This window comes from Prionailurus viverrinus, chromosome E2 (assembly GCF_022837055.1).
Source record: "Prionailurus viverrinus isolate Anna chromosome E2, UM_Priviv_1.0, whole genome shotgun sequence".
NCBI lineage: Eukaryota > Metazoa > Chordata > Mammalia > Carnivora > Felidae > Prionailurus > Prionailurus viverrinus.
The window spans coordinates 51,355,315-51,379,395 of NC_062575.1; the positions used below are offsets into that span (position 1 = coordinate 51,355,315).

General features: G+C 59.2%; 1 protein-coding gene across 1 annotated transcript; it reads right to left on the reverse strand.

Moving 5' to 3' along the window:
- Positions 1 to 988: 988 nt before the first annotated feature.
- Positions 989 to 22,637, reverse strand: EXOC3L2 (exocyst complex component 3 like 2). The gene is made up of 12 exons (XM_047835498.1): positions 22,485 to 22,637; positions 17,862 to 18,400; positions 14,321 to 14,954; positions 11,881 to 11,992; positions 10,581 to 10,682; positions 10,368 to 10,468; positions 10,029 to 10,139; positions 8,297 to 8,432; positions 4,847 to 4,969; positions 4,249 to 4,404; positions 3,344 to 3,465; positions 989 to 1,654 (listed from the first exon to the last, which is right to left on the reverse strand). The coding sequence occupies exons 2-12, from the start codon at positions 18,382 to 18,384 to the stop codon at positions 1,366 to 1,368; spliced, it is 2,409 nt and encodes an 802-aa protein (XP_047691454.1). The 5' UTR covers positions 18,385 to 18,400; positions 22,485 to 22,637; the 3' UTR covers positions 989 to 1,365.
- Between the last annotated feature and the right edge of the window lie 1,444 nt (positions 22,638 to 24,081).

Sequence of the window (24,081 nt, forward strand, 5' to 3'; positions counted from 1 at the left end):
CGCCCTTCCATAAAGCTGTTATTAAATGGGGAACCCAGATCTGGAAAGGACGCCACCTCACTGAGGTGAATACATCCTTCGTGAACGTGAGTGAAAACTGCAACCTGTCGTTCACTCCTCAACTCCTCTCCCTGTGCATCAGTGACATTGAAAGTGTTCTCTCAGGAGTGGGAAGGAGGCGGGGACAGCCTCTGGATGTCTCACCTCGTCCTGGGCAAAGAGAGGTTAAGCATTTCCCCAGAGAGGGGCAGCTTCCTGCCCAAGGTCACACAGCCCCGAGGCTCCAAGAGTCTTCAGTCCCCACCTTCCTGAGTTCACACGTGGGTGAGGTTCCTACCCCAGGCCCAAAGCTGACCCCTGGCTGCCTCCTCCTTCCCACTTCTCAGGAAAAAAAAAAAAAAAAGTGCACGCATGCGCACGCGCGCACACACACACACACACACGCACACACCAGGAAGCATCCATCACAGGCTGTCCAACAGGCCGGAGGGGCAGGGGTCAGCAGGGAGGTGACCTCAAGGTCTCGGTGGGGACCAGGATCCGGAGGGGCTGGGGGTGAGACGCTAGAATTTTTCCCACCCTGACATTTTCCTGCATCAACCCAGGAGGGCGCCCTGGATGCCGCCGGCCCTGCCCCCAACCTCCTTCCTCTCTTGACATAGATTCCGGGCTAAGGATGGATGGAGGGGGGTGGGGTGTGCCAAGGTGGAGCCGCCAGGCCCAGAAATGAAGGACAGGCATGTCAGGATTGACAAAATGAGGGACCCTGGCTGAGAGCATCCGAGGGCCTCGCGATGGAGTCACGCAGCCTGGGGACTCGGGGTAAATGGGATGGCTTGCCTGCTTCTGCCCTCCGGGGCCTCCCGCAGCCTCCACTGCCCTGCCCAGGAGTTGGACCCCAGCCCAGCCTTGGGCGTGTGAGAAGCCCTTGGCCCTGGGCCCTGCCCCCGGTCCTTCCTCCCCCACACGCTGGGGACTCAGCCCTTCCTTGTGTTAAATAGAAACCTCTTTATTCTAAGTATCGTACATTCCTTAATACATTGGACTGGGGCCAGACCTTGAGGTGAGGGGAAAAGGGGGGGCCTGGGACACTTCTCTAGAGCCTTCCAAAACGCCACCCAGCACACGCTGGGCTGGGAGCTGGTGCTGAGCTTGAGTTTCGTGGCCTTGGGAAAGTCCTTGGTCCCTCCGGCCCGTTTCTCTTCTAAGCAGGGAGCGTAGGGGTGGCCCCAAAGGCCTCTGAAGATCTTTCCATCCTAGGTCGTCTGTGGTCCCAGGCAGGGAGTCAAGAGGGGGCCCTACAGGAGAACGGCTTGTCAGCAGCAAAGATGGGGGGCACTGAGGTGGGAGGGGGCTGGGAGAGTCTCAGCGTTGGGTGGGGGGCCGTGATGGAAACGGAGGCCGAAGCCGGGGCAGGCAGGCCAGACCGGGCCTGGTCAGCCGGGAGAGGGGAAGGCGGCCCAGGAAGAGAGGGAGGCCGAGGCAGAAAGGTGGGCGGGGCACGGAGATGTCTGAGAAGAAGGCGCGGTCCCGAGGGGGTGACAGGGCTCCCGCCTCCGACAGTTCCAGGTCCCGGGCCACGGCCAGGATCTCCTGGCGGGCGGCTGTGTTGTGCAGGCCCCGGATGTCCAGGAGGGCTGCCACGTGCTTCCGCCTGGGGACAGAGGAAGGGACACGTGCATGGGGTCCTCTGCGCCAGACGCACACTGGCCCACCTGTGAACCTCATCCGTTCCAGAACCTACCTTAGCTCTGGAGCCCTTTTGCCGCCCTCCAGGTCCCTCCCCCCCCACCCCCCAGCCCCCAGTCTCCCCTCCTGCCGGCACTATCCTCCAAAACTTCCCTTCCAACCATTTCCAAATCCTTCCACTGCTAACTCATTCCAGAACCCTCACCTCTAAACCCAATCTTCAGCCCCAACTCAGTTCAGGCAGCTCCTGGATGTCCTTCTGGTCCCCTCACACCTGTATCAGCTCTGGAATCTACACCAACCCTAACTCCACCCTCCCTTGCCCCTCAAACAGCGCCCCCACCCCCACCCCCATCGCTCCCACCTAACCCGGAAGTGCTCACCCACAACCGCGGTCAGGACCCTCACCTCGCTCCCCCCCCCCCCCCCCCCCCCCGACCCCGACCCCAGGCCAGGTCTGGAAGCTTCTCCACCGCTGCGGTTCCCGGTTCCTGAGCCCATGCCCAAAGCTAGGAACCATCACCACATTCCCACACGAGACCCCGAACCCAGCAGTCATTTCCAGAACCTTCATTTCAAACAGAGCTCCCGGGCCTCCGCGCTACCCCCCTTCAACACAGCTCAGGCGTCTTCCCTCTCCCCCCCCCCCCCCCCCCCGCCTCCCCAGAGTCAGAAGTAACCGTCCTGGACTGGTGGCTCCCTTCACCCCAAGCCCTCAACCTTGGAGCCTAAACCCAGCGGAGGCCTCACTCCCTGGGGCGTAGGGGTACCCCCCCCCCACTACACAGAAGAGCCTTGCACGACCACCCCCATCCGCATTCACAGGGGGCGGTGTGGCGATGGGTGGTCAGGTGCACCAGCTTTAGAGACGGCCTGCCACGGGGGGGGGGGGGGGGGGGGGGGATTGGCGTCAAGTCCCCAGCTTTGCTAGCTGTGGCGTTTAGGGCAATCTCCTTAATTTCTGCCTGCCTCAGATGACGCCAAGCATTGAGAACAGCGCTGCCTTTTACTTGCATATAATTTGCTAAAATAACTCTTATTATAGGCCTTACTTATTGAGTGGGTGTGTAACATGCTTTCTCAGGTCTGACATCAGGGCTCATAAATAAGAATCGGGAATCGGTAGTGCGGTCACCGTGGATGACGAGGAGAAGGAAGATGGAATGATGACGAAGAATCCCCCCCCCCAAATCCTAGGAAAAGAGTCCTGTTATCCCCCATGGACCTGGTGAGGAAACCGAGGCTCAGAGAGGGTCACCCAGAAAGGAAATGGTCCACCAGGATCTGAGCGGCGCCTGCCGCCGTCCCAGTGCGTGTGCGCCCGTGTGCCCGTGCGTGTCCCCGTGTCCCCCGCGGCTCCCAGGCTGGGCTGGCCCTTCCTGCCGCCGGCGGCCCCGCGCCCCCCTGCCCTGGGCTTCCTGTGACTGCCTGTTTGTTTGCGAGCCCTGGTGGCGGCGGCGACGGCAGGAGAAGGAGGGAAATCGTATTAATAATGCCCTGGTTCCAGCAGGAAACGGCCGTCAGACACGCTCGCCGCCCCAAGAGCAGGAAACGCGGGGACGGATGCCAGGGCCCGGACAGTCCTCGGCCTGGCGGCGGCGCGCGCGCAAAAAACGAGCCGGGCGGGCGCGGGCGTGGGGTGGGGGACCCTCACCTGATGTCTGGGTAGTCCCGCACCAGCACCCCCACCTCCACCTGGATGCTGGGCGTGTCTTCCAGCTGCAGGATTTCGGCCAAGTGCGGCACCACGGCGTCCAGCCACGAGGCCTGGGACTCCTGCAAGGGGGAGGCCCCAGGCTCACACTCTGGCCCCAGGTCCCCCTCCCCGTAAACCACACCCCTCCGGGCCTCAGTCTTCGCGTCTGTAAAGGGGGCCAGGGGCGGGTTATCTGGAAGCTTGGGCAATTGGAAGAAAAATCCATAATACATCTACTCCCAGGTTTGTGGATAATTGGGGGGGGGGGCTCGGGGACACCCCTCAAAGCCTAGCCCTAGGATTTTGCAAAACGTTACCCTTAGGGGAACCTGGAGGACGCGTACAGGGGGTCTCTCTGCGTTCTTAATAAAATGACGCACACACACACACACCCCCCCCCCGGCCCCGCTGCTGAGCTCCTGCTGGTTGCAACGGGGTACAAATTAAAGAGGGGGGCAATTTGGAACTCTTGGATTTGGGAACGCCAAGATTCTGAGTTCTGGCTGCGCTGAGCCTCTGTCTGTGCTCGTGACAATAGCTGACGTTTCCGGAGCGCTACCTCTGTGCCAGGTGGGGTCCCAAGCCCTTCACAGGACTTAAGTGACCCAATCCGCACCCCACGCACAGGGGACCGGATTCCGGTTTGCGCCCGGAGGCGAGCCCCCCCCACCGTGAGAAAGCCGACTTTTACGCGCGGAGGCCAAGGATCAAAGTGTTCACCGTGGGCTGAAAGTTGGGCGACGGCTTTATGCTAAGGCCCCGCCCCGGCTAGCGGGTCGGGGGTGGGGGGCGGGAGGATTCTCGCGAGGCCAGGTTTTTTGGAGCCCCCCCACCCCCACCCCTACCCCCGGGGCCGCACTGACCAGCCGCCTGAAGAGCCTCTGCAACTGGGCCGCGTCCTCCCGGAGCCTCCCGGCCACGCGGCTGCGGGTCCGCGCCGAGCGGCAGCGCAGGCGTCCGCGGAGCAGGGGCCGCACATACTCCACCAGCGCCCGCCGGTGCAGCTCGGCCACCAGCGCCTGGGGACCGGGGGAGACGCGAGGGCTTGTGAGCAGCCGGTGACCCCTTCCCCCGCTCTCCACGCGCCCCGCGCCCACTCCGGGCACCCAACGGGAACCCCTCCCCCGCCCACAGGGCGCCACACCCCCTCTTAGCCCCCCGGCCCCCCAGGCAGCCCTTCCGACTCCCAACGGGTGACCCCAAGTCCTGCCCGATGATACCCTCCTCTGCCCCCTCATCAGCTCGCCGGCACCCCCTGCCGGCCCAGCCCAGCCCCCCCGGGAGCCCCACCTCCCAGAGGCCCCCACCCTGGGCGCACCCCATCCTACATGCCCGCGGATGCGCCTCCGCGCAAGCGCCGCCTATCCCACTCTGAGCGAGTGGCTCCGCACCTTGAACGCGTCTCCCCCAGCGGAGCGCTCCCGCCCCTCCTCTCCCCCCCCCCCCCTCCAGCCCGCGCACCTGGTAAGGCTCATCCTGCATCCTGCGCAGTGCCAGGGCCTGAGCGCCCAGCGTGCCCACGATGCCATCCAGGGCCTCCGGGCTGTTCAGCCACTTCCTGCGCATCAGCTTGTTGAAGTGGGGCTGGGTGCGACGGAAGGGGGAGATGGTTTTAGCCCTCCTCCCTGCCACCGTCTTTCTTCACTTACCAGTTCAACAGATGGGAGCCGAACCGGTTCTGTACGGTGCCCTCCCCGGGCTCACAGTCCGGGGAGGGGGACAGACCGTCCCCAGTGATGGACCCAGAGTGGTCAGGGCAGGGAGGCGGGAACCCAGGAGTTTGGGAAGCCCAGAGGGGATGCCTGAGTCAGCGGAGAGAGTCAAGGAGGGCTTCCTGGAGGAGGGGACACCAGAGCTGGGGACAGAGGCTGGAGGTGAGGGGTGGGAGAGGGAGTGGCTCAATCAGCGGGAGGAGCCAGTGTGAAGGCGGCTCAGATTTCAGACGGGCTTTGGGGTCAGTGGGGTCAGAAAGAAGGTGTTCCTGTGGCTGGCAAGATCCATATACTTGAGGGGCCCAGCGCAGAATGAAAATGAAAGGCTCTCATTCAAAATTATGAAGAACTTCAAGACAGCAACAGCAGAGCAGCAAACCAAGCCCGGGCTCTTCTAGGCAAGGGCGTCCTGTGTGACTGATGGGTTCCACAGACTCTTGAAGCTAGAACTCGCCACAGGGGGACGGGGGGGGGGGGGGGGGGGGGTGGCTGGAGCACACAGGGCTGTGAGGAGCCCCAGCTTCCTCCTGAGGGCACTGGGGAGCCATGGCAGGTTCTGAGCAGGAGGAGTGGGTCAGGCTTGTGCATTACCGAGATCTTGATGGGAGGGGCAAGGCAGAAGCAGAAAGGGGGGGGGGGGCTCAAAAGAGAAGAAAGAGGGAAAGAAGCAGATGAGAGGGGTGAGGAGGGGGAATGCAGGACCCAGATAGTAGGATTCGTACAATTTCGGGGGGGGGGGGGGGAGGGGAGGGAGGCACCTGCAAGTGACCTAAGAGGTGGGACCAGCAGCAGGACGGTCCCTGAAGTGGATCTGGGGGCAGGGAGGGGGAGACGCCGTGGGCCGGGTGGACCCTGGGGAACGTGAGGTCCCCGGGGACATGGGGGGTCAGTGTCCAGGGGGCCTGAACTGAAGTAGGTCCTATCCCACTCTGCCCCACACCTACTGCGAACAGTAGCCTGGCCGCGTGAACCTCCAGGAGTGGGGCCTTGTGTTGAAAAGCAGGTGTGAATTAGATGAGCTGACGCTCTTGGTTCAGGGCCTGTCACTGTTGCTATGAACCCTGTATTTTTTTTGTAATTTTTTAATGTTTATTTATTTTTGAGACCGAGACAGACAGAGCATGAACAGGGGAGGGGCAGAGAGAGAGAGGGAGACACAGAATCCGAAGCAGGCTGCAGGCTCCAAGCTGTCAGCAAAGAGCCCGACGCGGGGCTCGAACTCACAGACCGTGAGATCGTGACCTGAGCCGCAGTCGAATGCTTAACGGACTGAGCCACCCGGGCGCCCCCTCTGAACCCTGTATTTTTACCGAGATATCAGCCAGTGCCCGTGGGCTGGGACCCAGGTAAGCACGGTACAGCCACAATCTTATTGGCTCCTTCCGGCCACCAGCCACCTGTGCCCATTTTCCAGATAAGCGAACAGAAACCCCAAGAGGGCAAGCAACTGGCTCAAGGTCCCCCTCCTCAGAAGCAGTGCACCCACTGCTGGAACAAAGACTGTACCCCTTCCCAGCACCCCCATAAGGCCTCCACTCGCTCACGTTCATGCACACACTTGTCCGTCTAGCCATTCAACAAACACCCCCCCCCCCGCCCCCTTTCTGTGGCTCAGCTGGGTCGCTGGGGACGCGTGGAGGAGGCTCGGGGACACACGGTGCAGAACGAGACAAACAAAACTCTTGGGGATTTGATCATCGCGAGCGGGTCAGGGGAATCATAATGCCGATCTGATATTTGGTGATTTTAAGGAATTATCGTCGTTCCCTTGGTTTCTTATCTTTCGGAGATGCAGGCTGAAACGTTGATGGGTGATGACAGGATGTGGCGGGGGCGGGGGGGGGGGGGTGGAGAAAGGCGACACGAGATTGGCCTGGAGCTGATACTTGCTGGAGCTGGTCCACGGGAGGTCATTCTGTCATTCTGCCTACTTTTTGTGTATGTTTGAAAATTTTCCATAATAAAAAGTTATTTTAGAAACATTCCGACAAACCCTGCCCTGGAGAAGCTCACATTCCGGGGGGGAGGGGGGAGCTGGATTGGGGAGAGGAAAAAAAAAAAAAGCAAAGGCAGTAACAGAGCAGGTGGCCCTAAGTGCTTGGTTGGAGAGAAACTCAGCAGGGAGTGGGGAAGGGAGTCTCTTCTCGGGGCTTCTATTTTATTATTTTTTAAATATTTATTTATTTTTGAGAGACAGAGACAGAATATGAGCAGGGGAGAGGCAGAGAGAGAGGGAGACACAGAATCTGAAGCAGGCTCCAGGCTCCGAGCTGTCAGCACAGAGCCCGACGCGGGACTCGAACCCACGAACTGTGAGATCATGACCTGAGCTGAAGTGGGAGGTTTAACTGACTAAGCCCCCCCAGGTGCCTCCGGGGCTTCTATTTTAAATAGGGCAGTCAGAGGAGGTCTCACTGAGAAGGTGACATCTGGATCAAGACTTGAAAGAAGTGAGGGAGGGGGCAATGGGGCTACTGGGGAGAAGAGCGGTCCAAACAGAGCAAACAGCAAGTGCAAAGGTCCTGAGGCTGGACTATGTCTTGTTAAGGAATAGCAAGGGGGCTGGCATGGCCAGAGTGGAGTAAGTGAGGAGGACAGTGGGAGAAGGGGAGGTCAGAGAGGGAGAGGAAAGGGTCAGACCATCCAGGGCCTTGGGGGCCACAGCAAGGACTTTGGCTCTTGCCCTGAATGAGCTGGGGGCCATGGAGGGTTCTGAGCAGAGGAGGGACATGATCGGATGTACGACATAGATTGAGCGTGCACTATAACCAGGGATACACACACCTCTGTCTCATTCCCAGGTACTCCCACCGCCCTCCCCACATACTCTCACCCACTTCTGACCCCAGCCCCTTCTGGGCGCGCACAGGAGCCCAGGGGTAACCTGGGCTCCAGGGTCTAGGAGAGGCCGGGCAGGGATGTGGGGGGCCTCAGTGGGGAGGGGCTCCACCTGATCCCCAAGACCCCTTCTGCTGGTGGCTCTCCATCCTTCCCTTGACTGTGTTCTCCCCTCTCTTCCTTCCTCCACCCCCTTTTGCCCCCCTACAAATGGCCCAAACAGGCCATCACCCCCCCCACCACCCCTGCATGCTTCCCAAACACCGAGTCATGGGCTTAAAGGAACTGCAGGTTGAGGGGGGGGGGTGGGGTACTCCCCTCTCCTGGCACAGGCCCTACCCCAGCCCCCTGCCTCACTTACCTGCAGCTCTTGGAAAAGCAGGTCAGCCAGGACACGGTGGCAGAGGCGGGTCACGCGGTCCAGAGCGCTGGCTGCGGCTTCCCGGGCCGGCTCGCTCTCGGGGGGTCCCACCCGCGCCAGGCGCTCTGCCAGAGCCCTGTGTGGATCAGAGGAGCCAAAAGTCAAGGAGCCCCGATATTCAGCTCAACTGCGTGGACCCCTCTGCCTTCTCAGATGGACTCTATTTTGTGAGCACCGAGGTGATAGGTCCGATGGGGAGCTGGGGAGAGTCAGGAGCTCTGGGGAGAGTCTGGGGGATGACAAATATCAGGGGATGTCTGGGAGGCTGGGGGGGGGGGTGTGTGTGTGGGAGCTCCGTGGAACGTGATTCTAAACATCTAGAATTCTAAGATTCTACGCTTCTCATTTTCTCTCATTGCAACCATGATCCCTCCGTCATTAAAAGGGCAGTAACCTGGTCTGAGAGCAATGTGGCATTTTCTGGCCAAATCCCAGCGGGCCCCCTTCTGGGACTGTGTCCCTCAGAGTCCCCACGTCTGTGGGAGTTGACAGGTGTGCCACGTTTTTCTCTGCAACAGGGTGGAGCCAACTCTCCATTCACTGGGGACACATTAAATAAATGATCGAACATGCAAAACGTGGAATGCAGTTCACGTGTTGCAAAGGAAAAGTGGTAACTCCAAAAGCTCACAGAAAGATCTCCAAGCTGTTAAGGGGGAAAGGCACAGAAGTGTGTTCAATATTCTACCATTTGCATATTTTTCTTTTTAAGGAAAAGGAATAAGGGGGCCTGGCTGGCTCAGTCGGTAGAGCATGAGGCTCTTGATCCTAGGGTTGTGAGTTCGAGCCCCATATTGGGTGTAGACATTACTTGAAAATAAAAGCTTTAGGGGCACCTGGGTGGCTCAGTTGGTTAAGCATCCGGTTTCGGCTCAGGTCATGATCTCATGGTTTGTGAGTTCGAGCCCCGCATTGGGCTCTGTGCTGGCAGCTCAGAGCCTGGAGCCTGTTTCCGATTCTGTGTCTCCCTCACTCTCTCTGCCCCTCCCTTGCTCACTCTCTGTCTCAAAAATAAATAAACATGAAAAAAATGTTCTTAAAGGGAAAGGAATAATATGGATTCACATTAGTGAGATATATTTACTTGTATATGAAATATGAATATGAAATAGGTATATATGAAATATGTGTATGGATATGCACAAAATATGCATATGTATATATATGCAGAGTATGCAAATGCACACACACCCTTATTTACACATATTTACTGGTAAATGTCCTGCAAAGATACGACAGACTCTAGCAGTAAGGAAGGTGGGGGCCGTATAGGCGTGAGGCTTTTCACGGTGTGCCCGAGTGTGCCTTGAATTAGGAAGCATGTAAATACATCACCGATTTTGAAAATGCATTGAAAATACGTTAATAAAAAAGGGAAAATACGATTAAAAAAAGCAAAATAAAAAAGATCTGTAATTCTTAGAGTGTTTGAGTCTTTCTTCTAGGTGCGTGTTAATTACAGCACCCCAATATTCTGATTGCTACATAATTCTAGTGCTCTGTGATGCTAAGATTCTTTCTAGGACCCCCCTCCCCAAGGTTTGATGTTTCTAAGGCCCCCACATGCCCGTGTCTCTGGGCCAGCTCTGTGATCCCCACCCAGGGCCCCGGGCACCCCAGTTCAGCTTGTCGCCGGGACTGGTCCTCTCCCCCACACGCTGGGTGCTCTCACCTCAAGGGGGGCCCGCAGTTGACCAGGGAGATGGTCCTACTGATGTACCTGTCGGGTAGCAACTCCCGAACTCCTGGATTCTCGTGGAATCGCTCCACCCGCTGCTGGAAGCTAGTCGGGGGGAGGGGGGGAGAAAGGGATGACACGTGACAGACGGAGCACCCGGCCTGAGGAGGGTCCCCTTGCTGGCCACTCAGCCCAACAAAGCCCGTGACCCTCACTGAAGCGCCCCTGCCCATCCTTACTGGACTGCCTTTCATCTCTCCTCTCTCTGCTGGATCCCGGCTACCGATGCCTCCGTCCCGCCCTGCACCCCTGCCCCGCCCCAGCCCTCCATACCTCTGCAGGAATTCTGCCAGCCCCCCCAGGCAGCAGTGGGCCATCCGCTCCCCAAACTCTTGGCTGATGCGGGGTGCTCTTTCCGTATGTTCTTCCAGCAACTACACGGTCCCCGGAGAGGAGAAGGGGTGAGGAGGGGGGAGGTCTTACCTTCCCGCCCCCCGGGGGGGGGCGCTGGAGAACGGATTCTCCTTCCTCTTCCCCACCCCCTACCTCACACACATCCTGCGCCAGGCTGCTGGGCTGCTCCTCCATGCTCCCCCAGTGCTCCTCGTTCTCCTGTAGGACCCGAAGCAGGGCTGCCCGAGTCTGAGCCTGGAGCGGGGAGGTTGCAGGGGGGAAATGCAGGAGTCAGGGGGTGCCTGGAAGCCTGTCCCTCCTTTTCTCCCCTCCATTGTTCCCACCTCTTAGCCCCAGGCCGATCTGGGTCCTACCCCTGAGCGTGTCAAGGTTACTCCAAGGAGGGAGGCTGGACCACAAAACCTCCCCAGCCCCTTGCGTCCTTATGATTTGGAGCTTCATGTTAAGAGGCTATAGTTTTAAGTTTCATCCATCTGACGGCCAGGGAGTTTGAGGGTCTATTCTGTCATTATTTGACGGTCCTAAGACTCTGGTCCCCAGGTTCTGCAAAAACAATTTGTTCGAGGGGCACCCGGGTGGCTCAGTCGGTGAAGCATCCGACTTCGGCTCAGGTCATGATCCCACAGTTTCATGGGTTCGAGCCCCGCGTCGGGCTCTGTGTGGACAGCTCGGAGCCTGGAGCCTGCTTCGGATTCTGTGTGTGTGTGTCTCTCTCTCTGCCTCTCCCCTGCTCAGCTCTGTCTCTCTCTCTCTCTCTCTCTCTCTCTCTCAAAAATAAATAAATAAAAATTAAAAAAAAAATTTTGTTCAAAGAGAGTCAGATTCTGTGATTCAAGAATTCCAAGGGTCTGGGATTCTGAGGTTGACACACGTCTGATTCCCTGGTCCAATGTTCCCTTCAGTGAATCTGAGAACCACTCTAGGCTCTCAAGTTACTACGATTCTGACCTCTGTGGCCGAGGCAGGACTGGCATTCCAGTGGCAGATAGCCCCGTGGCCAGGCTGGGTGTTGATGGCCCCACCCTTCTCCTCACTGGTGCCTACGCCTGGCCAGTTATTACCCGGGTTTGCCATCGGCCCCGCTTGTATGCACAGACTGCTTTCATGCCCTCCTTCTGTGAGTCTTTGGGACCGCGGGCTGAGCTTCTGTGACCGACTCCTGCTCTAGGATTCCAAGTATCGGAATGTCTGGAAACTTTGCTGATCGGCTCTGTGCCCCCCTGGGTGCTTGGGTGACCACACGGAACATAAGGCAGAAGTGATCAGCGTGGGCTTACACTTCTGTGTCTTTCGGACAGAACTCAGAAATCCACAAAGGGAACAGGGAAATGGACGTAGCGAAAGGGGGAGAGGAGAGCCCCCCCTCCAGCCCCCCCCCAAGCGACCCCTCCCTCCCTGCAGAGCGCCTCTGGCTCCCGAGTCCCCCCGGTACCTTAACGTCTGTGACACATTCATCCTCCAAGCCCCGCAGGGTGCCAGGAGACAGAAGGGGCCCCAGCTCCCCATTCTCCAGGGCCACCAGGTCCACCAGCCCTAGGACCTCTCTGGGAGTGGGAGGTAAGAGACAGAGGGGTCTGTGAGAGGGGGGACCCTGGGCAACGGAACCCCTCCCCACCCCCCCACCCCTTCACACCCAGTGTGTTTGTGACCCTGGGCCACTCCCTTCCTCTCTAGGGGCCAGCTTTGCTCATCCCTCAAAGGAAGTCTCTGGAATTGTTGCTTCCCTGGCCCCAGCTGTCTGAGTCAGCTCCCTGATGAATGGTGTCCGGGCAAGACTTGGAGGGATCAAGTCCAGGCTTGACGGGCTGGCACGCAGAGTCTCGGCCGTGACCAGCTTCTGCCTCCACTCCTTGTCCCCATCACGTCACCCGCCTTCGAGGCCTCCCCAGTCCAGCCCTCGCTCCCGGGTCCTACACTCTTACACACCTGGTCTGTGCCATACCACCAGACCCCTTATGCCTCCTCCACCACCCACACGCACCCCAGGCTTTTGCTCTTGGCGTTTTCTCAGCCAGAAGTACCATCTTCCTACAAAGCAACTTAACTCCCGTCCAGGAAGCTTTCCGGACTCCCCGTCCTGCCTCCGTCTCCCATGGGAGATGTGACCGTGTCCTTCATACAGAGTCCCAGATGGGATCTAGGGGGTCGATGTCAGTACCTGTCACCTTCCCCTTCTTCTGGTGGCAGCGTGAGGGTTTTATTTGAGGGACCACCCACCCTCCTCACTCGCCAGCCTGTGGTTTGGCTGTGGCCAGCTCCCTTGTCCCTGGAACCAGTAGGTGACCCAGTCCTGGCTAATCATATTCCATCCCCTGGCCACCAGACTGGGTATGTCTTAGGATCCAAACACTTGACAGGAAATTTTAGGAGCGGCAGAGTCCATGGCGCTGAGGTTCTAAATGCCAAGTTTCTAGAATTCAAGGGATCAAGAGATTACAGTCCTAACCCTGGAGGGATCCACAGTGGGTCCACATCCAGAGTGGATGCGGCTGAAGTTTAGGATTTGAAGTCTCATCGCTGCTAAGGCTCTAGGATTGAAAGTGTAGCGGCACCTGGGTGGCTCAGTCAGTTGAGCATCTGACTTGGGCTCATGTCATGATCTCACGGTTGGTGGGTTCGAGCCCCGCATGGGCCTCTGCGCTGACAGCTCAGAGCCTGGAGCCTGCTTCGGATTCTGTGTCTCCCTCTCTCTCTAGCCCTCCCCCACTCATCCTCTGTCTCTCTTTCTCTCTCAAAAATAAATACACATTAAAACAGTTTTTAAGAAAGCGTCCGTGCTAAAGTTCTAAGATTGGAAAAATCAACAGTGCTAATGCCCTAGGATCGAAAGAGAGAGCAGTAACGGTTCTAGAATTCGGAGGGTCGGCGATGCTAAGATTTTAGGCATGTTGGTGCTAAGGTCCTCGTATTTTAAGAATCAGTGGTGTGAAGGTTGCAGGATTGGGGGTGGGGTGGGGTCAATGCTACAAAGGTTCTAGATGAAAATGAGACTGTGTTAAATTCTAGGACTCAGAACAATACTGAGATTCTAATAGTGTAAGTGTCATTGATGCCAAGGTTCTAGGCCTGGAGGGGTCCACCGCACCCGGAGGCTTCTAGGACTGAAGTGGTCAGTGGTGGGCACCTGGCTGGCTTAGTCTGTGGAGCCTGCAGTCTTGATCTCGGGGTCGTGGGTTCAAGCCCCACACCGGGTATAGAGATTACTTTCAAAAAAAAAAAAATGGAGTCTTTCAAAGGAAGGAAGAAAGGGTGGCGGGGGGGGGGGGGGGGGGAGGGAAAGAAATGGTCAGTGTTGCTGAGATTTCAGAACCGGACGGGCCAATGGTGCCCATAGGTTCTAAGTCTGGGAGAGCGGGGGGTGTTAACGTTCTACAACCCCAGGGAGCGGTATGATCCGTGTTGCTAAGATTCGGAGAGTTTAACCGTCAACGATGCGAAGGTCCTACGCCGCCGGGAAGGGTCGATGGTGCTAAGATTTTTAAGAATGGCAACTTAAGGCCGCTAAGCTTCCGGGACCAGCGGGCGCAGCGAGGCTCAGATTCCAGGACGGGCAGGGTGGGCGGTGCCACGCTCCCCAGGGTGGAGGGGTCAGCTGGGGGTCCTGACCCGTCACAACCGGAAGGGCCCGTGTTGCTCGGGTTCTAGCGCGGGACGAGAGGATCGCGCTCAGACGCTCGGATCGTAAGGGTCCCCGGGGGGGGGAGGGGGGGCGGTGAGGGCTGGCGGGGTCGAGGGTTCTCAGAGGCGAGGGTTGAAGAGCGGGCCGTTCCAAGGTCTTTAGCACCTGGCGAGGCCGGGGCTGGGGGAGCGTGGGTCGGAGGGGGGGTCGGGGGCGGGATCTGCGCGCCCCGGGGGCAGCCGCCCCGCCTCACCTGGGGTACACCTGGTTGTGCCAGTGCAGCAGGGCGTAGCGGTCGGCCAGCGGCAGCCTCCGGCGGGCGGCGGCCCCGAGCCAGTCGGCGAGCGCGCCGTGGTAGCCGCGCAGGTAGACGCCGAAGGCGCCCAGGCCGGCGGGGTAGGCGGGCGCCAGGCGGCCCCGCACCACGCCCATATCCTCCAGCAGCCGCGCCCGCAGCGCCTCCAGCTGCCCCGCCAGGCCCCCGGGCGCCCCGGGCGCCGCCGCCTCCAGGCGCTCCCGCGCCGCGCGCGCCACCGCCTCGGCCCAGCGGGCGCGCAGCTTGCGGGCGGCCCCGGGCCCCCGGCGCCCGTCGGCCGCCTCCTCCTGCACCAGCACCTGGCCCAGCTGCGCCACGGCGCCCGCCCCGGCGCCCGCGCCCGGCCCGGGGCCCGCCAGCGTCTCGCGCACCAGCGCCCACAGCTCGCGCTGCAGGGCCTCGTACAGCAGCGCCACGTCCCGCGCCCGGCGGCCGCCGGCCGCGCCCTCGGCCCCGGGCGGCCCGGGCGCGCCGCCCCCCGACGACGCCAGCTCCTCGGCCTCCAGCTCCAAGATGTGCTCGTCGGCTCGCGCGAGCTCGCGCTGCTGGATCAGGCTCAGGATCTCCAGCACTGTGGGGGCAGAGCGGGAGGTCAGGGGGGAGCAGGGCGCGGGGCGGGGGGAGAGGGGGAGGCGAGGGGCCGAGAAAGGAGCCCGGGACGTTCCGGGCGAAGAGGGGTGGGTGAGAGAAGGTTGTCGGGCGAGGGATGGGGGGCAGGGTGAGGGAGGGAAGTGGAGGGGCGGAGGAGGGAGAGAAGTCAGGGGAAGGGGGGGAGGGGGGGAGGCGGAGGGGAGAGGGGCGGGGGACGGCACAGGGTATGGGAGAGTGGGTGAGGATAGGGGGAAGGGACCGGGATATTTGAGGGGCGAGGACAGGGAAGGCACCTCAGATCCAGAGAAAGGGATCCAGGGAATGGGAGGGCGGGAGGGAGGCCAGTCTGAGCCAGGTAGGGGGAGCCGGTGGAGAAGAGCAATGGATCAAGGGGCAGGGTGGAGGCCAGGAGGTGGGGAGAGCAGAGCAAGACCAGAGAGGGTCTTTGGGGGGGGGGGGGGGTGAGTGGCTGTGGGGGTGATCTGGCACTGTGCGTTCCGACTCCCCCAAGAGACACCCCCAGGGGGTTGGGAGGCCTTCGCGTGAAGGCCAAGGGAGGGTCCCGGTGGCCCAGGGTTACCCCGACACCTCCACCCCCCTCCACTTCCTCCCTGGCAGAGAAACTTGTTTCCTGGCCAGCGCTATTTCTGCCCATCCGTTTCCAGAAGGCGGGGGCTCCAGTCACCCCCTCCTCGCCTCCCTGAAGTGCCCTCCCAGTCCCCTGGGAGCCGGGGCTGAAATAGCTCCTGGCCAGGATGTGGGGCGAAGTGAGGGCTCTCCTGAGGTCCCCGGGGGCTGAGGCAGCAGGCGTTGGGGGGTGGGGGTGGGGGGTCTGGGAGTGAGGAGGGGGGTGTTTGAAGGTGGACGGAGCCAGCCCCAGGGATCCGAACCGGAGTCTCAGAGATGGGACTGAGATAAGGGATGAGGGGGAAGTTGGGGTGCAACCTCTAGAGGGGACAGGAAAGGAGCTGAGCTTGACATCTGGGGCCTGGGACGGTGACTGGGGGCGGAGATGAATTGAAGCGACGGCTGAGGATGGAAAGAAGGGTTTGGATGTGAGTTTGAAGATGAAAACCGGGCCTGAGTTGGGGCCGGGAATGTGGGTGGAGGTTGGGAAGGGGGGGGGGGGTTCAGGGTCAGGGTGGATTAAGGGTCAGGGATTAAGAATGAAGGGAGAGGGGTTCCCCGGGTGGCTTAGTCAGTTAAGCTTCTGACTCTTGATCTCGGCTCAGGTCGTGGTCTCACCGTTCATGAGTTTGAGCCCTGCCTCTGGCTTTGTGCTGACAGGCTGGAGCCTGCTTGGGGTTCTCTCTCTGCCTCTCCCTCCGCCCCCCCCCCCCATGGTCACTTGCATGTTCTGTCTCAAAACAAACAAATAAATAACGTTATAAAAAAAAAAAAATGAGGGGCCCCTGAGTGGCTCAGTCGGTTGAGTGTCCAACTTCAGCTCAGGTCATGATCTCACGGTTCGTGGGTTCGAGGCCCCGCGTCGGGCGCCGTGCTGACAGCTCAGAGCCTGGAGCCTGTTTCGGATTCTCTGTCTCCTTCTCTCACTGCCCCTCCCCCGCTTGTGGCTCTGTCTCTCTCAAATAAATAAATGGAAAAAAAATTTTTTTTAATGAAAAAAAAAAAAAAAAGAATGATGGGGGAGAGACTAGCTTGCCGTTGGGGTTGAAGGTGGGTGCTGAGATGGGCCCGGGTCGGGGGTTGGGCGTGAGGCTAAATTGGGGACCAGGCTGCAACCTGCATGCGGGAGGGCACTGGCTGGCCCCCGTGGTGTTGACGGTTCTTGGGCACAGAGATGAGGTTAAAGGGATAGTGGGGTTGGAATAAGGATAGAGTAGAAACTCAAAAAGGCATTGAAGAGAAGACCCTGGGGCTTGGGGTAGTTTGGGGCTGAGGATAGAGACGGGGTGGGGGTATGAGCTGAGTTGTGCCCCCCCCCATCACCAAGAAAAAACACGCGTGAAGTCCTAAGCCCCCGGTACCTCAGAATGGGACCATCTCTGGAGACAGAGATGAGCGGAGAGGTGAGCAAGTTAAAATGAGGTCGTAGGATGGGCTCTGATACGGCGTGACTGGTGTTCTTACACAAAGGGGAGATGTGGACACAGAGACAGACACGCATCGCGAGAAGATGGCCAGCCAAGCACCAGGCACAGAAGAGTCGAGGAAGGAGTCCCCTCTGCGTGTCTGAAAGGGCATGGATCCAGAACGGAGAGAATAGATTTCTACAGTTGAAGCCACCCGGTTTGTGGGGTTGTGGGACAAGGTTACAGCAGCCTGGAGAACGTAACACAGGCCGTGGGGGACACAGTGGGGAGACGCAGGTGGGAGGTAGGCGCTGGGCATGGCGGGGAGTTCGAGGTGCGGCTGGGACGTGAGGTGGGGATGAGGTTGAAGCTGGGGGTTGGGGGGTTGGGCTGGATTTGGGTTTGGGGTTCAGAGTGGGGTGGAAGAGGAGAGGAGGTTGGGGGTGAAGGAGGAGGTTGGGGTGCAGTCTGGGGCCAGGGTTGGGGCTGGCGATGGGAAGGGGGTGGGGTACAGAGGTTAGGGAGAGGCATAAGGTCAAGGTTGGATGTGGCTACATGGAAAGGAGATGGGATGGAGGCTGAACTTGAAGGGAGGGAGGGAAGGAGGGTTGAAATTGGGGGTGCAGAAGGGATTAGAGGAGATGAGACCAAAGCTCATGATCCTTATCATAGGACATGGGGGTGAGGTTGAGGCCGGCAGGCGGCGGGTGGGATGGGTCCGGGGTGGATTGGGGGCGGGTGGATTGGGGGTGGGGTGGATTGGGGGAGGGTGTGGAGACACAGCTGGGGCCAGGGCTTGGTGATAGAAATCAAGATTTTGGGGGGAGGGGGCTGGGCGGGGGCTCCCGACTCACCTGACAGAGGTTCCTTCATCTTTGGGGGCTCAGGGACCTTGGGCGGGGGCTCGGGAGCTGCCTCGCCTGCGGGCACCACCCTCTCAGCCAGTGACGCGCGGCGGGGCTTGGGCCCGCGTCCCAGTCTCAGGAAGGCCAGTCTCCGGGCGGCCTCCCCAGCCACCTCCTCGTCGCCCTGGGCTCGGGTCCCCTGAAGCCTGGCCAGGAGGCCAAAATCTGCTGAGCTCCTGCGTATCCCTGGTGTCAGCACTCGGCCCAGGAAAGAGCGGGACTGCCCATCTCCGGGGCTGCCTGCCCGCCGGCCGGGGGTCCAGCCCAGCCGGAAGGGGGCCAGGCCGGCCAGCTTCTCCAGGGTGGCACGGCGGCGACACGATGTTCCGTTGGGCAGGCTCCCCAGCTCCCCAACCTCGTCTTCTTCCGGTCCCGGAACTTCCTCAAAGGGGTTCCGAGAGGACCTCAGAGGCAGCGTCCCCGCCCGGGGCACCTTAGGGTCGGCCACCCCTAGACTCTTCAGGATGGGCATCTTGACAGGCAGGGGCCTGGGAAAAACATAAGTGGTGTTGATAATTAACGCCTCTGGGTGCCCAGCAACGCAGGGCCTGCGTGCCAGGCACTGGTCTGAGCATTCACTAATCCCATGAGGCTAGTGCTATTACTATATGCCCACGTGGCAGATGAGGAAACTGAGGCTCAGAGGAGCAAAGGTGCTTACCGAAGGCCCCACGGTGATTCAGGGACAAAGCCAGCATTCGCGCCCAGACCTGTCTGATTACCCTGACCGTTGGCGTTCAGACCCTTTCCCTGCCTGACTTCCTGTCTGGGTGCTCATCACCTCTGTGGACCCTCCCACTCTAAGAGGAAACAGGCTCAGAGAGGGGAAGCGTCTGTCCCAAGGCGGCACAGCCAGCGAAGAGGAGAGACTGCATGGGGACTCGGGCCCCACCGTCTACCCGGACATCAGTCACACACATGGGCACCTGCCTCGTCTCTCCCCTGTCCAGCCAGCACACCTGTCACCTCTATCCCGCCTTCTTCTTCGCCTTAGCAAAGCCTTACTGGGAAATGTCCAGAGCAGGCAAATCCAGAGAGACAGAAAGGAAGTGAGTGGTGGCCGGGGACTGGGAGACGGGGGTGGGTCTTAATGGGTGTGGCTGCTTAATGGGTACAGGTTTCCTTTTGGGACATGAAAATGTTCTGGAACTACATAATGTGGATGGTTAACAGCACTGTGAATGTACTGGAATGCCACTGAATTGTACGCTTTAAAGTCAAATTTTTAAATAAACTTATTTACTTATTTTGAGAGAGAGAGAGAGAGAGAGAGCAGGGGAGGGCCAGAGAGAGGGGGAGAGAGAGAGAATCCCAAGCAGGCTCCGTGCTGCCAGCACAGAGCCTGAGGCGGGGCTCGACCTCACGAATCGTGAGACCATGACCTGAGTGGAAACTGAGAGTCAGACACTTAACTGACTGAGCCACCCAGGGGCCCCAAGATTTTATTTTTAAGTAATCTCTACACCCAACGTGGGGCTCGAACTTACAGCCCCGAGATCAAGAGTCACACGCTCTACAGACTGAGCCAGCCAGGCGCCCCATAACTTGAACTTGGTGGGGCACCTGGGTGGCTCAGTCGGTTGAGCATCCAACTCTTGATTTTGGCTGAGGTCATGATCCAGGGTCGCGGGATCGAGCCCTACGTTGGGCTCCACACTGAGCATGGACCCTGTTTAAGATTCTCTTTCTCAATAAACATTTAAAAGATTCTCTCCCCCCCCCTCTCTTTCTCTCTCAAATAAAATAGAACAAAATAAAGTGAATTTTATCCCACCTCCTCAGTCCCTCATCTCCTCCCTCTCCATGGCCCCTGCCCCAGTCCAGGCCCCCTCCCACTTCCCCCCTTTCTCCCTGGTCTCCAAGCTCTCGCCTTGGCCCCTCCAGCCCACCTTTGAGGATCTCGTTAAAGCACAAACTTGCCCTGCTCTTTCTCTTAACGTTGCATGGCTCCCCAGTACCCTTGGCGCGAAATCCAGCCGCCCTTTCCTGCCAGCTGTGCACCTCACCAGTGCTATCCCACATTCTCCCCCTCCAGGCTCCTCTGGGTGCCGGCGTTTGTTGATCTTTCTACCTGGACACCTGTTCTCCCTGCACCACTCAGGCTTTAGGATCCAGCCCCCAAGGCCCTCTCCTCCAGGAAGCCCTCTGTCATGCCTAGGCTGAGTCGAGTTTTCCGCCCTCAGGATTTTCCCCATCCCAGCCCTCCCCACTCTGAGTTGTCAGTGTCTGGGGATGAGTCTGTGTCCCCCACCGGACTGTGAAGTCCCTGGAGGGACAGGGTCGGGCTGTCTCAATCACCACTGCGTCCCCAACTCCCAGGGCAGGCGCTCAGGAAATGAATGGGTGCTAAACAGGAAACAAAGGAAGGAGGCAAGGACCTCATTCCTTGTGGGTGAGGAGTCAAGCTGGAGAGGTCAGTACAGAGCAAGACGTGCAGGGCCTCGGAGAGGAAAGCCGCGAGGAGGGACTTGGGCTTTTTCCCGAGGACACTGGGGAACTGTGGAAGGGCGCTTTTTAAAATGATGAAATCGTTCAAAGACTCGGGAATTCAGAAAAATTTAGAAAACAAATAAGCACCCCCTCTGCTTCCAATCCTAGCTGCGTCTACTGCAAACATTCTATTTTGTGGCTATTCTGTTTCTATGGCTCAGGCTTGGCTGTTGTTTGGGTGTTGGTTGGTTTGTTTGTTTGTTTGGGGTGGGTTTTTTTGTTTTGTTTTGTTTTTGTTTTTTTTGGGGGGGGTCTTTTTTAGAATCGAGCATTACAAGATGCACTCCCCGCCCCCAGCTCTCCTCCCTTGCCCTCTTCCCAGGACAGTAGCATCCAGAATGCGTGTCTCCCCAGGCCAACCCGACTTTTACTCTTAAGCCTCCGTAGCCTTGCATCCAGAAACAATGTATCGCTTTACGGGGTTTCAGATCCGCTCTGTGAAGGCTCTCCTACTAGCACCCAGCAACTTGCGCTTTGATGGTGGTGTTTGGACTCACATACATGGGAGAGGTATCCGTGCCTATCTCGGTGGCTCTAGTCGATTTCAGTGTCGCGTTACTCTTCCACTGTCTGGCTTTGGCAAAACTGTGTGAAACGTCAGGGGTTTCCCCACTCACCTCCTGCTAGACACATAGGTTGTTTTGAACTGGGACAGGTTCCGAGCAGTTGAGGGACAGGGTCGGGATTGGGCGGCCCCTTGGGGGTGCATAGAGCATCTGGAAGGAGGCTGATGCTCAAAGGGTCCCCGAGCTGGCTGGGCCGTGGGTAAGAGCATCTTCCTTTCATGTGGGAGCCCCCCCCCCCCCCTGCTTCTTTCCTCCCTGACTTCAGCCTCTGGACCTCAGCTGTCGTTCCTCAAGCCTCTCTCCAGTCTCCATGGTCCCCTGTCCTCCAGAGAGGCAGTCACCATGGCAACCCTTGCCTGGAGCCCCCATGGCTGTGGGCAATCGATACGAGCCCCCCATGCACACACCCACAAGTCGTGCACGGATTTCTCTGTCTTTCATTTTCCCGACTGGCTTCTGTGTGTTTCATCCCACAAATGGCTTCACCGTGTCCCAGCCCTGTGTCCATCGTCCCCCCCCCCCCCGAAAATCCACATCCCCCTTCTACTTCCCTGTAACAGAAGCCAACATGACCCAAACTGGATCTGCCACTCCCCCACTGGCTCCCACCTCCATCCCCAAACTGGATCCCAATACCCCCCCAAGCCATTTCCAACATCCTCAGACCCCGCTGCAACAGTTTCTCCAAAGTGGCCCGGCCACTTTCCAGGCTCCACCACCCTCCACCACCCGCCTCTGCAAACTGGCTCCTCCGACATCCTGCCCCCTCCAGCCCCCTCATCTGCCTCCCAGTGCCCGGGCCCCTGACTCACTTCCGAGGCATCCCTCAAGCCCCCAGCCTCCCGACTCCCACAGGATGTCTTGGCCACCAGCGCTTCCCTCTCTGGGCTTCGGCTCCTCCCCCTCCTCCCCCCCCCCCTCCTCCTCCTCGCTGCCAGCCTTTCCCCAAAGCCCTAAACCCTCCACGGGCAGTCTGACCTGTTTGCAGAAGTCAGCACCTCCAGCCCCCAAGTCTGTATCTGGGAACAGCCCTTATAAAGTGTGCGTCCATGCTGGACCCCAGCCACACAACCCCAATCCAGACCTCGCCCCCAAACTATCCCATCATCAGCCCAGCCCGGTTCAAGCTCATGCACATCTTCACTCCGAACACCATCTCCAAGCCCCCATCTCTTGGGGATGTAGAAAAGCATCCACCGCTTTCTCCCAACCTGAACTCCGAGGGCATCAGACCCTTTCTCTCCTTTCTCCCTTGGTGGTCCCAGCTCTCCTGGCTCCTTTGAAGCTTCTCTGGATCCCCAGGGTCCCCAGATTCTTCACTGCACCCCCCTGCGGTCCCCGGCTCCTCCTGCCCTGTGGCTGGCACCCTCCTGAGGCCAGACCCCACATGCTGTCTTTGCCCCCAGCCTCTCCTGGCTTCAGGGCACATGTTCTCACCACCTCTGGTCCAGCCCAGGTCCAGGGGGGAGCCCAGGCCAGGGCGCAAGAATCCTGCCCCCTCCTCTAGCACACTCACCTCCTCGTCAGCAGGCGCCTTCGTCCCTCTGTCCCTGCTGCTGTCCTGCCCTGAGGACACTTCAGCCAGAACTGCTGAGAGCTTGGAACTGGGGGGGGGGGGGGGGTTAGAGGAGGTCAATTTCCTGTCAGGAAACCCCTCCCTCTCTGGGGCCAGGGGCGGGAAGGACTCTTTATCTGTCTGCCCTTTTAGGCCAAGCTGGGGTTGGGCTGGGAAGGACAAGGCCACAGTCTGGCCCCCACCCTCACCCCCACCCGGAATTGTCCCCCCCCCCGCCTGTTCTTCACGCCTTCCAAGGTGACAACACCATCCTGGGCACCCTGGGGAGACACCCAACGCTGGATGCGAGCCCAGAGCTCTCCTTCGGGTTCCTGGCTCTGGAATAAAGACAGGGAGGAAGGTTCTGCTGGCCCAGAAGCTGCGATCAGAGGCCTCAGGGCGTGGGTGGCATGGGGCAAGGCTCTGGAACTATAGTCCTCTCCCCTGTCCCCGGGTCCCTGTATGGCTCCCTCCTTCGACCTCATCCTGGCCTCAGCTCCAGCCTCTGTCCCTCAAAGGAGACATTCCCTGAACAGCAGAAGCCCCTTCTCCCCCCCCCCCCCCCCACTTCCTCTCTCCCCAGGGACTGGCTCTGATTCCTCAATTCCTTCATATCACCTTCCTCAATTTGAACGATCAGATTTCTCTGTCTCCCTTGTAGATTTCCTGACTCTCCCACTTGAACGTAAATCCAAAGCAGATTTTGCTTACCTCATTCATCTTTATATCCCTAGATGTGCGTCTGGCACATAATAGTAAAGGTTTATTAACCGAATGCACACATGGGGATAGATCAGAGCTAAGGATTGGAAGTTGGGGACGCATATGGCAGGTGCAGTGGGGGGGGGGGGCGCTGGGAATGGGTTGGGGGTTGGGTGGGGTTAGATGCAGGCTTTGGGTTACTTGTAAGGCTGGGTTTCAGGTTCAGATGCTCTTTGGGGCGCTCAGGCATCGTGTCGCAGGTGTTAGGCGTGGAACAAGGGATCACTTGCCTAGGCAAAGTTGGGGTTGGTGTGCGGTTAGGGTCGGGGCTGGGCTCAGGGATCCCTGCTTCTACCCCAGCCCCAGCAAGGGCTCTATAGACACCTATGCTGGAAGAAGTGGGTCAGGGGTTAAGATTCCAAGATCTGAAGGTCTCAGTTCAAGACCTGGGCCCTGGGGAAGGAGCCAGGTTGAGTGGCCCAGATTGGGGGGGGTTGGGGGGGAAGAGGCTCTGTCCTCACCAGGTCCGTGTGGACCCGTGGAAATCAGAAGGCAGCGACCAGATCTGGCTGGAACCAGATGACCTGTCGTGGGCGGTGACAGCTGTCAGATCCCCCCTCTTTTTTTAACTCAATATTTTATTGAGATATAATTCAGGAGCACCTGGGTGGCTCAGTCGGTTGAGGGTCCGACTCTTGATTTCAGCTCAGATCACGATCTCAGGGTTTGTGAGATTGAGCCCCGCGTTGGACTCCTTGCTGTCAGCTGGGAACTTGCTTGGGATTCTCTCTCTCTCCCTCTTTCTCTGACCCTCCCCCACTCATGCACACACACACACACACACACACTCTCTCTC

Excerpts from the sequence above, each read along its gene's own strand:
- EXOC3L2 (XM_047835498.1), bottom strand. The coding sequence starts at position 18,384 with ATGCCCATCCTGAAGAGTCTAGGGGTGGCCGACCCTAAGGTGCCCCGG. Across the intron at positions 14,955-17,861 it reads GATGAAGGAACCTCTGTCAG|TGCTGGAGATCCTGAGCCTG; the intron begins GTGAGTCGGGAG and ends CTGCCCCCACAG. Across the intron at positions 10,140-10,367 it reads CTGGCAGAATTCCTGCAGAG|CTTCCAGCAGCGGGTGGAGC; the intron begins GTATGGAGGGCT and ends CCCCCCGACTAG.